The 17,500-nt window shown below is 41.5% G+C and overlaps 1 protein-coding gene across 1 annotated transcript in view; it reads right to left on the bottom strand.

Moving 5' to 3' along the window:
• LOC143275420 (uncharacterized) overlaps nucleotides 1-17,500 on the bottom strand; it is a 23,381-nt gene that overhangs the window by 727 nt on the left and 5,154 nt on the right. The window contains exons 5-13 of the mRNA XM_076579500.1: nucleotides 16,939-17,050; nucleotides 13,808-13,891; nucleotides 12,132-12,169; nucleotides 10,478-10,519; nucleotides 9,726-9,912; nucleotides 8,246-8,318; nucleotides 3,708-3,756; nucleotides 1,341-1,431; nucleotides 1-157 (exon numbers count right to left, since the gene is read on the bottom strand). The exon at nucleotides 1-157 is cut by the window's left edge and continues 727 nt beyond it. Of these exons, the coding sequence (XP_076435615.1) occupies nucleotides 1-157; nucleotides 1,341-1,431; nucleotides 3,708-3,756; nucleotides 8,246-8,318; nucleotides 9,726-9,912; nucleotides 10,478-10,519; nucleotides 12,132-12,169; nucleotides 13,808-13,891; nucleotides 16,939-17,050 (833 nt within the window). The remainder of the gene's footprint in view (nucleotides 158-1,340; nucleotides 1,432-3,707; nucleotides 3,757-8,245; nucleotides 8,319-9,725; nucleotides 9,913-10,477; nucleotides 10,520-12,131; nucleotides 12,170-13,807; nucleotides 13,892-16,938; nucleotides 17,051-17,500) is intronic.

Genomic DNA, 17,500 nt, shown 5'->3' with positions numbered 1-17,500 from the left:
AGTGCAGATGGACGTTGGGTCGGTCAGCTCCGGTCACGACCTGGATGACCTCCTTGGGTCGTGCAGTCTGCGACAGCATCACGCGGTTGATGTCCACCCCCATGCGACTCATCTCCCCCAGGTGTTGGGCCGTCTGGTCCTCGTCAGACTGCTTGGCCTGAACGCACACACACACAGGTACATACTTATACATACTGTGCAAGTAGCCTCTCTTCCTCCAGGGGCCGTATTCAAGACACAATTCATTTTGCCTTCAGGCAAGTTATCTTTGACATGGTTGGAACCTGTGGGTACAGTTTACCTTGGAAGATAAGTTATCTTCATATTCAAGACACACGCGATTCGCTCAGACAGCTAACCCATTGTGTTTTTTTTAAAATCCTGACAATTCCTGTCTGCGCATGCTCACAGTTTCACTTCTCATCGCACCACAGCTCAGAACATTGTCGAGAGAGTTCGCAAAACACGTGCTATCCGTAAAGCACGCCTGTTTTCCATTTAAAAAGAAAGAAAGAAAAATGCTGCAATTTTTACCTATGCTTCGTGGGCTGTCACCCTTGGCAGGTAGTAAGGGTAAATTTGTAGACACGCGGGTAGACTCTTGTGTTCATGAATACTGGATATTGCTCACCCTCGGGCAGTTTGCCTTGCCTCAGGCAGATTACCCGCAGGTACACATTTACCCTCAGGCACGATGTTCTCTTGAGCCCAGGCCCAGTTTGGCTCCCTTCCTTTTTTCCCTTCTTTCCTTCCCTCTTTCCTCCCTTTTATTCCTTTATTCATTCATTCCTTTTCCCCCTACTTCATTCCTTCCTTCCTTTATTCATCCCTTTCTTCCTTCCTCACTTCTCTGTGGGCGAACAGCTGAAGAAGAATGCCTAATTCACATGCAGCTGTTTTACGCAACACCTACCAATCACATTCCACGCCGTTACAATCCAGACCGTGTGCACCCCATCACACACCACATCGCAACCAACTCTACCACCATCACGCTCCACCCCATTACACCCTACCCCACCCCACCACAATCCATCTAACACAACCCACCCGACCTGAATCCACCCCGCCACAATCCACACCACTCCTCTATCACAACCCATCCCAAGCCGGTCACAAATCCATACCAAGCTATCACAGTCCATCACAACCCAATCCACCCCACCCCACCCCACTGCAGTATCAACCATGACCACCTCTCCTGGTATTCACGTATGTGTGTGTGTGTGTGTGTGTGTGTGTGTGTGTGTGAGACTGTGTTTAGTGTGTGTGTGTGTGTGTGTGCACATGCATGTGTGTGCGTCTGTTTGTCTTGTCTGTCCGCCTGTCTACCCCCTCACCTGCATTCTGGCCTGGTGTTCCTGCAGTTCTTTCTGTTTGGCCTGTTGGTGTTTCTGTTTCTCCAGCTTAAGTGTGTGGATCAGCTTGGACCTGACACCACCACAGAACAGAAATGAGTCAGTGAAAAAAAATAGGAGGAAGGAAGAAGTGACGTTTAAAGGAAGGGAAGGAGAGAAGGAAGGAGGGAAGGAAGAAGGAGGGAAGGTATAAAGGGAGTTATAAAAGGGAGGGAGGGAAGGAGGAAGAAGGAATGAAGGAAGGAAGAGAGGCATAAAGAAAGGAAGGAAGGAAGGAGGCAGGGAAGAAAGAAGGAACAGGGGAGAAGAAACAAGGGATGAAAAAAAAAGGCAAGGATAATAAATTAAAAAAACTAATAAGGGAGGAATGAATAAAGGAATAAAAAGAAGGAAAGAGGGAAGGAAAGAAAGAGGGAAAGAAAGGAAGAAATCACAACTGGAGGAATTGACATTCTCTCTGTGTGGCCTGCTGGTGTTTCTGTTTCTCCAGCTTCAGTGTGTGGATCAGCTTGGACCTGACACCACCACACAGAACACAACAGAAATGAGTCAGTGAGAGAAGGGAAGAAAAATAGGATGGAAGGAAGAAGGGACGTTTAAAGGAAGGGAAGGAGAGAAGGAAGGAGAGAAGGAAGGATGGAAGGTGTAAAGGAAGGAAGTTATAAAGGGAGGGAAGGAGGAAGAAGGAAGGAATGAAGGAAGAGAGGCATAAAGGAAGGAAGGAGAAAGGAAGGATGGAAGGTATAAAGGAAGGAAGGAAGGAAGAAAGAATGATGGAAGGTATAAAAGGAGGAAGGAAGAAGGAAGGAAGGGGAGTATAAAGGGAGGAAGGAAGGAGGGAAGGAAGGATGGAAGGTGTAAAAGAAGTGAGGTATAAAAGGAAGGGAGGGAGGAAGAAGGAAGGAATGAAGGAAGGAAGAGAGGCATAAAGGAAGGAAGGAGAAAGGAAGGAAGGAGGGAGGGAAGAAGGAAGGAAGAGGGAGGAAGAAGAGAAGGAAGAAGGGATGAACAAAGGAAGGAATAAAAAAAAGAAGGAATGAATGAATAAAGGAACAAAAGGAAGGAAAGAGGGAAGGAAGGAAGGAAGGGAAGAAGGAAAGAAAGGAAGAAATCACAACTGGAGGAATTGACATTCTCTCTGTGTGGCCTGCTGGTGTTTCTGTTTCTCCAGCTTCAGTGTGTGGATCAGCTTGGACCTGACACCACCACACAGAACACAACAGAAATGAGTCAGTGAGAGAAGGGAAGAAAAATAGGATGGAAGGAAGAAGGAAGGAAGAAGGGACGTTTAAAGGAAGGGAAGGAGAGAAGGAAGGATGGAAGGTATAAAAGGAAGGGATGGAGGGAAGAAGGAAGGAAGGAAGGGAGGTGTAAAGGGAGGAAGGAAGGAAGAAGGAATGATGGAAGGTATAAAGGGAGGAAGGAAGGAAGGAAGAAGGAATGAAGGAAGGTATAAAGGGAGGAAGGAAGGAAGGAAGAAGGAATGATGGAAGGTATAAAGGGAGGAAGGAAGGAAGGAAGAAGGAATGAAGGAAGGTATAAAGGGAGGAAGGAAGGAAGGAAGGAAAGAAGAAGGAATGAAGGGGAGTATAAAGGGAAGAAGAAAGGAAGAAGGAATGAAGGGGAGTATAAAGGGAGGAAGAAAGGTATGAAGGAAGGAAGGTATAAAGGGAGGAAGGAAGGGAGGAAGGAAGAAGGAATGAAGGGGAGTATAAAGGGAGGAAGGGAGGGAGGAAGGAAGGAAGAAGGAATGAAGGGGAGCATAAAGGGAGGAAGGAAGGAAAAAAGGAAGAATGAATGAATGTAGGGAGGTATAAAGGGAGGATGGGCGGAAAGAAGAAGGAATGAAGGAGGTATAAAGGAAGGAAGGGAGAAAGGAAGGAAGAGGGAAGGAAGAGAAGCATAAAGGAAGGAAGGAAGAAAGAGGGGAGGAGAGAAGGAAGAAGGGATGGACAATGGAAGGAAGGAATAAATAAAAATAAGGGAGGAATGAATAAAGGAATAAAAGGAAGGAAAGAGGGAAGGGAAGAAAGGAGGGTAGGAAGGGACGAAGGAAGGAAGGAAGGGAGGTATAAAGGACAAATTAAAAACATACAGATAAGGGAAAAGTTTGGCTAACGTGTTAAGGATTGATATTGATATATAAATAAAAAAAAGCCAACAATAAAAATAAATGTATTTACACAGCACCAAATCGTGTGCAGAGACAAATCAAAACACTTTCGCATATCATTCACACACATGCAGAAATCCGACTCCGTGGGACGAAGGACTTGATTAAAAAAACTTTAAATTACATGCAAATACAAAACTCAACAGAACAACAACCCAAAACACACTGCCACTTACTTCTCCATTTCATGCTTATTCTGCAGTGCTTCTCGTTCAATCTTTTGTTCTGCAATGCGAAGAAAACAAAATCACAATTTGAACTGAATTAATCAATCTTTCATCTAGCTGCACGGCTTAAATTAGTGGTGTCACCCATAATGTACTACTGCAAAGACCATCATCAAGGCCAAGCAACAGGAGAAGTGGGGGCAACAGCATCCACACTACAAAAGGACAGACCCCTACTCCTGTCATTCTGATTCCCTCGCATCTTTTAAATCTCGTCTCAAAACTCACCTTTTCCCTCAGCAATAAGTTCAATTGTGGCAGGTCCACTTCCTTTTTGTTAGCTGTGCTTGACTATGTGTGTATACATATGTATGTGTACATAACTACATGCATGTATATGAATGTGTATTGTGTGTGCGTGTGTTTATGTAAGTTTGTGCCTGCCTATGTGTGCGTATGTGTTAGGGTAGCTGTTAGATACATATGTATGTTAAAATGTATGTATGCAGTGTGTGCGTGTGTGCGTGTGCGCGCGCGTGTGTGTGTAGTCACATTTTGGTGTGAGTATGTAACATAGATATAAGAAGCGTTTTTGTAAAGCACCTAGAGCAGATTTCTGGATAGTGTGCTATATAAGTATCCATTATTATTATTATTATTATTACTATCAGCTGTCTGGGCAGGAACTTCTTATTCTTCTTCTTCATTTGTGGGCTGCAACTCCCACGTTCACTGTGTTTACCCCACCCTGTAGGCAGCCATACTCCGTTTTCGGGGGTGTGCATGGTGGGTATATTCTTGTTTCCTCAACCAACTGAACACTGACATGGATTATGAGATCTTTCACGAGACATATTTGATCTTCTGCTTGCGTATACACGTGAAGGGGGTTCAGGCACAAGTAGGTCTGCATATATGTTGACGGAGGAGATTGGAAAAATCTTCACCCTTTACCCACAAGGCGCTGTTACTGAGATTCGAACCCAGGACCCTCTGAAAGTCCAACGCTTTAACCACTCGTCTATTGCGCCCGTGCCTCCTCTGCTGTTCTGATGGTCATAGTCGGACACGACTATCATATATATATTGCGCATGTCATTAGGCAGGAGCAGGTATCAGTGTTCAGACTCAGGACGAGCCACAACTGCCTAAACCACCACTTAATAATACACCAAATTCCACACTGGTCACTCAGCACAGTGCCCCTGTGGGACTGACAGCCAGACAACAGAACACCTGCTGCAGTCCTGCCCCCTCCATGAGGTGCTCAGAAAGAGGTGCTGGCCTGACCCAACTCTAGTGACCCAGAAGCTCTACGGCTGTGTGGAGAACCTGCAGCGTACAGCTGCCTTTGTCACAGAGATGGGGTGTGCATCTGATGAGCAAGAAGAAGTTTTCAATTTGTTTCTCAAGGAGGTCTCGCTGCATTCAGACAAATCCATACACGCTACACCAAGCTGTTAGGCAGATGCCTGATCAGCAGCATAACCAAATACCCTTACTCAGGCCTTGAGTTCATGCGTATATGTTTGTGTACCTATCAGATCAAATCAAATCAAATCAAATCAAAAACACTTTATTAATCCACATGGAAATTAAGTTGTGCAATCACAGGCTCATTGTAAACACTGGCATAAAATCATGCGCAACATAAGAAGAGATTAAAACTAGTTAAATAAGAATTCCCAATAGGTGACGATATACTGACCCCCCCACACACATACTCATGTTAAGACAACAGGGTATTGCACAACAATATTAACAAATGAAAACATCCAACAAAAAAGGGTATAGATTACTAAAAATGACATGCGCTCACGCACGCACACACACACACACACACATACACACACACACACACAAACAAAACAGCAAAAACAAAAGAGGGGGTTTATTCCACAGAATACTGCCAGAGGACAACTCTTTTTGTCACCATGGGTTCTTCTTCAGAGCGCCAAGTGTTTGCTGCATATGGGACCTCAGTTATTGACTCATCCGACTGACTGGACGCTCAGCAGTTTGATTTTCCAGTCAAACTTGAGAGAAAGGGCCAGAGTGGGATTTGAACCCAGACCCTCACAGACACTGAGATGGCAGATGAGCGTCTTATCCATTCTGCCACCTTCCTTCTGAGAACAAGAAGAAGAAGAAGGAAGAAGAGGAGGAGGAAGAAGAAGAGGAGGAGGAAGATGAAGATGAAGAGGAGGAGGAGGAGGAAGAGGAGAAAGTAGAGGAGGAGGAGGAAGAAGAAGAGGTGGAAGAGGAGGAGGAAGAAGAAGAGGAGGAAGAAGAGGAGGAAGAAGAAGAGGAAGAGGAGGAAGAATAAGAGGAGGAGGAAGATGAAGATGAAGATGAAGAGGAGGAGGAGGAGGAGGAGGAAGAAGAGGAGAAAGTAGAGGAGGAGGAGGAAGAAGAAGAGGTGGAAGAGGAGGAGGAAGAAGAAGAGGAGGAAGAAGAGGAGGAAGAAGAAGAGGAAGAGGAGGAAGAAGAAGAGGAGGAGGAAGTAGAAAAGGATGAAGAAGAAGAGGAGGAGGAAGAAGAAGAAGAGGAAGAGGAGGAAGAAGAAGAAGAGGAAGAAGAAGAGGAGGAGGAGGAAGAAGAAGAAGAAGAGGAGGAAGAAGAAGAAGAGGAAGAGGAGGAGGAGGAAGAAGAAGAAGAAGGTACTGTCATCCCACAGACTTTTTTTTTTCTCAAACTATTGGATCACTCCCTGTGATGTCATTTTCACTCTGAGGCACACAGTAATTTCACCTATGTGTGTCTGAATTCAGAACCGTTTCCATTCTCTGGTAAAGCATTAAAGGGAACTGAAAAGGCAATATGAAATAAAGAAGGTGACCCAACAATGAGATCCAACTCATCTTTTAGTGATGGGACATATTAAGATACTTTGTATGGCAATACCAATATTTTTCAAACATTTTTTATATGAATTTTCTATCATGCCAGACACACAGAGATTAGTAATGATACTAAGTAGAGAGAAACCAGGGTGATATCAAATCAACAACAACAAAAAGACTAAAACTGTAAAAGAAAATGTTAGCAAGAATACATAAAAAATACATATACATACACACATTACATAACATCCATATCATTACACACACACACTCACACACACACACATGTATATATATATATATATATATATATATATATATATAGAGAGAGAGAGAGAGAGAGAGAGAGAGAGAGAGAGAGAGAGAGAGACAGACAGACAGACAGACAGACAGACAGACAGACACAAAGAGAGAGAGAGAGAGAGAGAGATCGACACAGATTAATACAGATATATCTACATCTCTCTTTCTTTCTACAAATAAATATATACATCCATATACATCTATATCTATATCCATCTATCTACCTATCTGTCTATGTACATACAAATATATACATGTATGTAAATGCCAGATGACAACTTAGAAAGCTTGACTGAAGGTGGACTGCCTTTCACACAACTGTAAACTATACATGGTTTTGCAATGAGTTGAAAGACATAGGATATTCACCATATACCTCAATCTAATAATTGCATAACATTTATATTCATTTATATCTATAGACTGGATTTTACATGGAAACCATCTGGTTATATGCACACCATGTTCCATGTGACTGATGTCGGCATAATCTATAGATAACATATACTCATTACTTTCAACTATATCTATAAACAGGACTTTAAATGCTGTATTATCAATGGTTTCTCCAATGAAATGGGAAATCACTTACAGATTAGTCTTTTGTGAAGGACTATGACTCTCAAACTAGGAGGCAAAACTGCACTGGCTCTTAGTGCTGCAGCCTTGGGGTCTAGTTGGCCTTTGGGAACCATCCCAACGCCGACTGTCCTAAAACCCTCTTGGCCGAGAGAGTGGGGATTTAACTTGGGCAAGACACTCTCCACTATCACCAGATAGTTGGAACAGCAGTTACCTCCTCTGCTGTTCTGATGGTCATAGTCGAAAACAACTATCATACAAAATATGGGAACCATTTGATAGTGTGGCACATCTTCTTCCATCTGATTGCGACTGACGTTGGAAAAATCTATAGATAACATATACTTATTACTTTCATTTCTATCTATAAACAGAGATTTATATGGAAACCATATGTGGAGTGATGGCCTAGAGGTAATGCGTCCACCTAGGAAGCGAGAGAATCTGAGCGCGCTGGTTCGAACCACACCGGCAGAGTCGCCAGTATTTTCTCCGCCTCCACTAGACCTTGAGTCATTCGGATGAGACGATAAACCGAGGTCCTGTGTTCAACATGCATTCAGCGCATGTAAAAGAACCCACAGCAACAAAAGGCTTGTCCCTGACATAATTCTGTAGAAAAATCCACTTCGATAGGAAAACAAATAAAATTATAGGCAGAAAAAAAATACAAAAACAGTGGGTGGCACTGTCAGTGTAGTGATGCGCTCTCCCTGGGGAGAGCAGCCCGAATTTCACACAAGGAAATCTGTTGTGACGAAAAGAGAAATACAGATACAAAATACAAATAAATGGGAACCATCTAACAGATTGGCGTACCTTGTTCCATGCGACTGATGTCGGCGTTCAATTTGGCATCAACCAGGGCTTGCTCCTGCTCCTCTTTTTCATACTGCATGAAAGACAGAGGTGTAAGAATATCTGTAAGTATTATTGGTGTGTGTGTGTGTGTGTGTGTGTGGTGTGTGTGTGTGTGTGCGCGCGCACGCATGCATACTCACACAAACGCTCATATGATCATACACACTCCTAAACTCTCTCACACATTCACTCCCACACTTACATGCACCTCCCACCCCCCATCTCCCCAACCACACACACACACACACACACACACACAAATACTCACTCCCATGGAAAAAAGAAATCCTCTGCCTTCCCTCTTCTTTTTTTTATTCTTTCTTTTTATGTGTTAAGCCTACTTGTGCAATGTAGCTACGCAACTGCATGCGCACACACACAGACATGCACACAAGCACACACGTTTACACTCACATCATGCACACACATACAAACACAGTTACATGCATATTCTTTTTTTTTTTTATCTCATATCACGAAGACAGGCGCAATAGCCGAGGGTCACGGGTTCGAATTTCAGTGACAGCGCCGGGTCAACATACGTGCAGACCTGCTTGTGCCTGAACCCCCTTCGTGTGAAAACGTAAGCAGAAGATCAAACACGCACGCTAAAAATCCTATAATCCATGTCAACGTTTGGTGGGTTATGGAAACAAAAACATACCCAGCATGCACACTCCTGAAAAAGGAGTATGGCTGCCTACATGGAAGCGAGAGAGTCTGAGCGCACTGGTTTTAGTCCTACTGTCGCCAGTATTTTCTCCCCCTCCACTAGACATTGAGTGGTGGTCTGGATGCTAGTCATTGGGATGAGCAGCATGCTATTAGTGCACGTAAAAGAACCCAAGGCAACAAGAGGGTTGTTCGTGGCTAAATTCTTTTGAAAAATCCACTTTGTAAAGAAACACTTGCAGGCAGAAACAAGTGCAGCATGCACACCCCCGAAAACAGAGTATGGCTGCCTACATGGCGGGGTAAAAACAGTCATACACGTAAAAGCCCACTCGTGTACACAGAACAACCATCTACCTGAAGATCTAGTCATCAGCCCCATCCACATGTAATATGCAGCTTCTGTTCAAATGTGTGTGTGTGTGTGTGTGTGTGTGCGTGTGCGTGTGCGCGTGCGTGCGTGCGTGCGTGCTTGCGTGCGTGCGTGTGTGTGTGTGTGTGTGTGTTTGTAGTGCATGCATGTGTGAGTCTGCACAAGTTTTTATATTGATATGCACCTGTATGTATCCTAATTTCTACTGTATCTGTGTTTGTGTATGGTTTTCGATTTATGTTCATATCTTGTTATGTACTATCCCCCACAATATTCCTTGTGACCCCGGTACGCTTGGTAATAAAGACATATTCTATTCTATTCTATTCTATACAAGTGAACGTGGGAGTTGCAGCCCACGAACGATGCAGAAGAAGAAAAGAGAACTCTCACAGAAAGCTTCAGCTCCGTGCGTTGCGTGATGGCCGAGTCATGCATGCGCTGCAGTTTGTCATGGGCATGGTAACCGCGGAAGACGACCTTGGTGACGCTGTAGCCAATGTCGCGACATCGCTCCACGAGGCGAGGGAAGCTCTTCAAGTCGTTCAGTTCTCCAACCTGTTCGATGAACTCCAGGTACCTGTTTAAAAAACAACCCAGGACAGCGTGTCTGGTGACATTTGTTTTTGTGTGTGTGGCATGTTTTAAGTGTGATAATATATATATATATATATATTTCTATATATACAGAGAGAGAGAGAGGGAAATCCAAACTGGCTATTAACTGTTTCTTATGTTGAGGTCAATATACTGATTTTCAAAACCTTTTTTTTTCATACCAGTACATATTGTTGAGTGGATATTAACCACTTCTTATGATGAGGTCAATATATTGATTTTAAAACCTTTCTTTTCATACCAGTACATGCTGGTGAGTGTGAATTTTATAAGGATGCAAATACAAAAAATGATTCAAAGTAATGATCCGTACATAATGCAGATTATGAAATTAAAAAAAAAAAAAGTTGTATGCATTATCTTCTGCTAATTTCACATCATAAAGAGAAAGTAACAAAATCTAGATAAACAATTAATTTGTGTGAAAACCAACACGGCTTAACAGCTAGTTTCTGTCTGTAGTTTTAATTAAAAAAAACAAAAAACATTTGCAACTGTGTATGGGGCTGAACACACACCACACTCACGTTTTCTTTGCTGCATATGCGACCACATCTGCACACAGGCAGCTGAAACAGAAAGAAATCCCTTCACTTTTTATTTGGGCACAATTGCAGAGTGGTTAAAGCACTGGACTTTCAATCTGAGGGTCCTGGGTTTGAATATCGATAACGGCGCCTGGTGGGTTAAAGGTGGAGACATATGTGTAGACCTGCTAGTGCCTGAACCCCCTTTGTGTGTATATGCACGCAGAAGATAAAACATGCATGTTAAAGATTCTGTAATCTAAGTCAGCGTTCGGTAGTTACTGACGGAAACAAGAACACACCCAGTAAGCACACCCCTGAAAAACGTAGTATGGCTGCATACAAGATGGGATAAATAAACAAAATGGTCATACACGTAAGATGTTACAAATGGTCATACACGTAAGATGTTACATGTCTGTCTGAGTATGTATGTGTGCATGCCTGAAATCTGATTGAATGACACAGGAAACGAATGATGAGCGCCCAATGGCAGCCGTCAGTCGGCTGTACCCAGGTAGGCAGCCTGTTGTGCAAATGACCCCGAGTTTGTAAAGCGCTTAGAACTTGGTATCCGACTGAGGATAGGTGCTATATAAGTATTCATTTATTTATTTATTTATATTCCTTTTTATCACAACAGATTTCTCTGTGTGAAATTCGGGCTGCTCTCCCCAGGGAGAGCGCGTCGCTATACTACTGCGCCACCCATTTTTTTGGTATTTTTTCCTGCGTGCAGTTTTATTTGTTTTTCCTATCAGCCGCCAATATTTTCTCCCCCTCCACTAGACCTTGAGTGGTGGTCTGGACACTAGTCATTCGGATGAGACAATAAACCGAGGTCCCATGTGCAGCATGTACTTAGCGCATGTAAAAGAACCCACGGCAACAAAAGGCTTGTTCCTGGCAAAATTCTGTAGAAAAATCCACTTTGATAGGAAAAACAAATAAAACTGCATGCAGGAAAAAATACATAAAAATGGGTGGTGCTGTAGTGTAGCGACACGCTCTCCCTGGGGAGAGCAGCCCAAATTTCACACGGAGAAATCTGTTGTGATAAAAAGAAATCCCTGTCTTTCATCCCTCTCAAGAGTTAATACATGCTTCCGAACGACTGGTGTGAAAGCACTTTGATTTGTCTGCAAAAGATTCAGCGCTAAGTAAATATTGTTAATTCAATTACCATTGTGAAGATTATTATTATCATCATTACTGTCATCATCATCCTTTCGATCTGAGGGTCCCGGGTTCGAATCACGGTGACGGCGCCTGGTGGGTAAAGGTTGGAGATATTTACAATCTCCCAGGTCAACATATGTGCAGACCTGCCAGTGCCTGAACCCCCTTCGTGTGTATATGCAAACATAATAACAAATATGCACGTTAAAGATCCTGTAATCCATTTTACGCAAGCATAAGATCAAATACGCACGTTAAAGATCCTGTAATCCATGTCAGCGTTCGGTGGGTTATGGAAACAAACATACCCAGCATGCACACCCCCGAAAGCGGAGTATGGCTGCCTACATGGCGGGGTAAAAACGGTCATACACGTAAAAAGCCCACTCACGTATACGAGTGAACGTGGGAGTTGAAGCCCACGAATGCAGAAGAAGAAGAAGAAGAAGTCATCATCATCATTACCCTTACTCACTTGATGAAGTCAGCCATTGGGTCCACAGTAGAATCCAGCTGCATTAAACAAAGAAAAAAAAATGACCCAAAATTAGACAAGTGATTTCATTTTTGACTCACTTGTGTAAACAAAGTGAGTATGTTTTAACCCGGTGTTCGGTTGTCTGTGTGTGTGTGTGTGTGTGTCTGTGGTAAACTTTAACATTGACATTTCACACGGAGAACTGAATTTTTCCTATTTTTATGCCTAATTTGGTGTCAACTGACAAAGTATTTGCAGAGAAAATGTCAATGTTAAAGTTTACCACTTTTTATGTATTGTAGTTATGATTTCAAATTGTTGTTTAATGCAATCAGTAAATTTAAAAGTATAAGATTAAATCCCACCTAGCATTAATATCAAATGATAAATCACTTATTTTATTACAATCAGCCACCAAAAAACAGTATAGCAAGAATAATATTAGTCATATTTCCACACTCAACAAAAGAACACCTGATATGAACATAACAATATCAATAATCACACACACATCATGTTAAGTTGTTCAAACACAAGTCAACATGCCAAACTTTAGAGAATACAAAAACAACACAAATAGACATAATCAAGCAACAATGATGTTTCAATATACATGTGACCACACCAGAGTGCATAGTAGTTTGAAAACAATGAATCACAGCGAGAGGAACCCGTCCCAATGTATTGCTAATTTGATTATGGTGAAATTTGTGTCAACACAACTACTTTGCAAGAGTTAACAGTCAATGTTAAAGTTACCAGGACACACACACACACACACACACACACACACACAGACAACCGAACACCGGGTTAAAACATAGACTCACTTTGTTTACACAAGTGAGTCAAAAAATGACCCAAAATTAGACAAATGATTTCTTTTTTTGTTGTTGTAAGTTTGATTTAGCTATTTTTCTTTGTTGTTTAATGCAAACACAGTAACATCCCAACTGATCACAAAAACACATGGTATATAAACATGGATATACAAATCAACACACAAAGCAAAGAAACTAAGCAATGTATGAATAAATGAATAAATCAATCGATTAATTATTCATCAATAGCTCACAATAAAAGTAAACACTCAGGCATACAAGCAATTGCACATATGTATGCTCATTGATTTAAACACACACACACACACACACACAAACAGCACACACTCATATACAGACACACACATACAGGATAAATAAAGACATTTTCAAACACACACACACACTGACAAACACAAATATACTCACACATGCATAAACACACACACACACACACAAAGACATACTCAAGCACACACATGAATGTACAGACTATACATGCACACACACCAATGTAGGATAGTCAGTTGAATCAGACAATGACCATCAAAACAGCAGAGGAGGCAACTGCTGTCCCAACTAGATATCTGGGCTAGAATTTGATTATGGTGGAGAGTATCTTGCCCAAGTTACATCCCCACTCTCTCTGCCAAGAGGGCTTTAGGACAGTTGGTGTTAGAATGGTCCCCAAAGACCAACTAGCCCCCAAGGCTACAGCACTAAGCACATACTCAAACATACAGATGCACACACAAACATAAACAAAGACAGACTCTCTCTCTCACACACACACACACACACACAGGTATGCACACACACACACACACACACACACACACACACACACATTACCATCAGTTCCAAGTTGTTGAGTTCATAGAACATCATCAGTTTCACTCTGATCAAGGCATCGTCAGATGTTCTGATCTCATCCACCTGAGGAGAAAAAAACAACAACAAAAAAAAACAACTCAACAAATAAACAATCAATGATTATGATACAAGGTTCTGATACAAACACCAACTGACAACAATAACAACATCAACAACAATACAAACACACACACACACACACACACACATGCAAACCACACACATAACTACAACAACAACAACACACACACATACACACACTACACACATATACACACCACAACAACACACCCACTCATTCACACACACACACACACACACACATGCACAAACAACAGAAATTAGGGCAGAAAAAACAAACAAAACAAAAACCACTCCCCCCTAAAAAAACAACAACAAAAAACAAAAACACAAAGATATACAGACAACTCAATCAGGGTTACTGACACAGACTCACTTTGTTTTCACATGTGAACCAAAAGAGAAGTCAGTGCATGTTAAAACAGAACTGATCAGGTATGATACCAATTTTGTGAACTTGTTCTGTATAGCGAGATTAATCCAATCAGCCCCAAGGAATTTACAGCCTTTGAAGGCTTCCCTGCCACAATGATGTCTGGAAAAACGCAGGAAATATACTGATATCAACCATTCTTTCCTCCAAAATGCAGGAAATATACTGAAATCAACCAGTTTCCTCCAAAATGCAGGAAATTTACTGAAATCAACCACTGTTTCCTCCAAAACGCAGGAAATATACTGAAATCAACCTTTCTTTCCTTCAAAACGTAGGAAATTTACTGAAATCAACCAGTTTTTCCTCCAAAACGCAGGAAATATACTGAAATCAACCACTCCAAAATGCAGGAAATATACTGAAACAACCACTGTTTCCTCCAAAATGCAGGAATTTACTGAAATCAACCATTCTTTCCTCCGAAACGCAGGAAATTTACTGAAATCAACCATTCTTTCTTCCGAAACGCAGGAAATTTACTGAAATCAACTATTTTTTCCTCCGAAATGCAAGAAATATACTGAAATCAACCATTCTTTCCTCCGAACTGACACAACCAGAAAAAAACTGAAGAAGTTAGTTCCCTTCGCTTGCGCTTTATGTAAATGCAGGAACGTGGAAACTGGTTTATTGGAACAAAGTTCAATGCCAGAGCATTGCTTGGGTTTACAGCTGAATGAGTTAAATAAGTTAAATGCATAAAAGCTCACAGAATACAGACATACTAATGGAAACACAGGAAAAATATACTGAAATCAGCCATTCTTTCCTCCAAACTGACACAACCAGAAAAAAAACAACTGAAGAAGTTAGTTCCCTTTGCTTGCGCCTTCTGCAAATGTAGGAACGCGGAAACTAGTTTATTGGAACTAAGTTCAACACCAGAGCGTTGCTCGGGTGTAGAGCTGAATGAGTTAAATAAGTCAAACGCATAAAAGCTTACAGAATACAGACATACTAATGGGGGAAAACATAGGAAAAATATAGTGAAATCAACCATTCTTTCCTCCAAACTGACACAACCGGAGAAAAACAACTGAAGAAGTTAGTTCCCTTCGCTTGCACCTTATGCAAATGTAGGAACGCGGAAACTAGTTTATTGGAACTAAGTTCAACACCAGAGCGTTGCTCGGGTGTAGAGCTGAATGAGTTTTAAAAAAAAAGTCAAAGACATAAAAGCTCACAGAATACAGCCATACAGACATAGTGATGGGGGAAAAACGCAGGAAATATACTGAAATCAACCATTCTTTTCTCCAAATTGACACCCCCGGAAAAAAACACCTGTAGAAGTCAGTAAACTTTGCTTGCACTTCATGTAGGAATGTGGAAACCAGTTTATTTGGAACAAAGTTCAATGCAAGAGCACTGCAGGGTGCAGGGCTGAATAAGTTAACTCATTCTGGACGGCCAGGTTTCTCCCTTCCTTCTCCCAGCAGAGACCCCACCCGATACTCAAGGGGGTGCTTGAATGTCCCAGCAGACAGGCCCAATAGCCAAGTGGTTAAAGCATTAGAATTTCAATCTGAGAGTCCCGGGTTCAAATCTAGATTTCTCCCATCCCCCAGGTCAACATATGTGCAGACCTGCTTGTGCCTGAACCCCCTTCATGTGTATACGCAAGCAGAAGATCAAATATGCATGTTAAAGATCCTGTAATCCATGTCAGCATTCAGTGGGTTATGGAAACAAGAACGTACCCAGGATGTACACCCCTGAAAATGGAGTATGGCTGCCTACATGGCAGGGTAAAAACAGTCATACATGTAAAAGCCCACTCGTGTACACAAGAGTGAAAGTAGGAGTTGCAGCCCATGAACAAAGAAGAACAGAATGGCCCAGCTTTTAGCTTTTGTAGACAGAACTGTTGAATTGATTACCTCCCATCCACATCTTCACTGTTAAAACCATCCATCTGTTAACGTTTCAATTGCAGCAGCAGCATGGGTGAAACGCTGCCACTGTCTTCTATTTTGTCGTCTGTACAGAGAGAGTTAAGTGTCAAAAAAAAGTCAAACACATGAAAGCTCACCCTTACAGACAGTATGCATGAGAAAGAGAGAGCTGCAGTTCCATGAACACAGAAAGAAAACAAGAGAGGCAAAGCCTTCAAGACTCACTTGTGATAAATTAAGTCCCCTAGCATTAATTAGAGTAATTTCCCTTCTTTACTATCTGCACCAAAACGTTTGCAAAATAAATAAAAATTCCATGCTTAGCAAAAGAAGTTCCTGTTTTAACAAAAAATGATAATAATGACTCCTCTTGTTGTTGTGTCAGAATAAGAGGTCAAAGTGCCAAGTTTAGAGAATACAAAAAAATATAAATATAACAGTAAATGCAGTTTGCATATAATTAGGCTTCTTTTTTTTCCTATTTTTATGCCAAATTTGGTATCAGCTGACAAAGTATTTGCAGAGAAAATGTCAATGTTAAAGTTTACCACGGACACACAGACACACGGACACACACACACACACACAGACAACCGAACACCGGGTTAAAACATAGACTCACTTTGTTTACACAAGTGAGTCAATGACACTGAAACGGTAGAGAAACTGAGGCTGAATAACGAAGGAAGTGTACGTACGTTATAATAGAACTGATCTGGAATGATCCGGAGGTTGGTGAACTTGTTCTGTTTGGGGATGAAACGTGTCTTGTTGTTGGGGTCTGTGCCGTGCCACACAAACCGGTGGAGCCTACACATAATACAACAATAACAACAACAATTATAATAACAATCATAATGATAAAAAGGATGATAATAATAATGATAATACTAAGAATGATTTAATCTATAAAGTGCTTTTCCATGTAAAACAAGTGTAATCACACTGTACAATGTAAATACCGACGTTTAAAACATACATTCAAACACTTAAATGAAAAAAAGATGTGTAGCCCTTTACAATTCAGTAGCCAAACACTCAAGCACAAATTTATGCACACACACACGCACACAGACACACACAATCACACACTCATCATACATATCACATGAAAAAGAATGATAATAACAATTCCAGTAGCAGTAACAACAACAACAACAATAATAATAATAATAATGATGATAATAATAATAATAGTAACAATAAACGAAGAAGAAGAAGAAGGAGTTCTTCAGCTGTACAAGCCTTGAATTTCCTGCC

The sequence above is a fragment of the Babylonia areolata genome, chromosome 30 (genome assembly GCF_041734735.1).
Source record: "Babylonia areolata isolate BAREFJ2019XMU chromosome 30, ASM4173473v1, whole genome shotgun sequence".
Taxonomy (NCBI): domain Eukaryota; kingdom Metazoa; phylum Mollusca; class Gastropoda; order Neogastropoda; family Buccinidae; genus Babylonia; species Babylonia areolata.
This window is presented reverse-complemented; position numbering and strand designations above follow the sequence as displayed.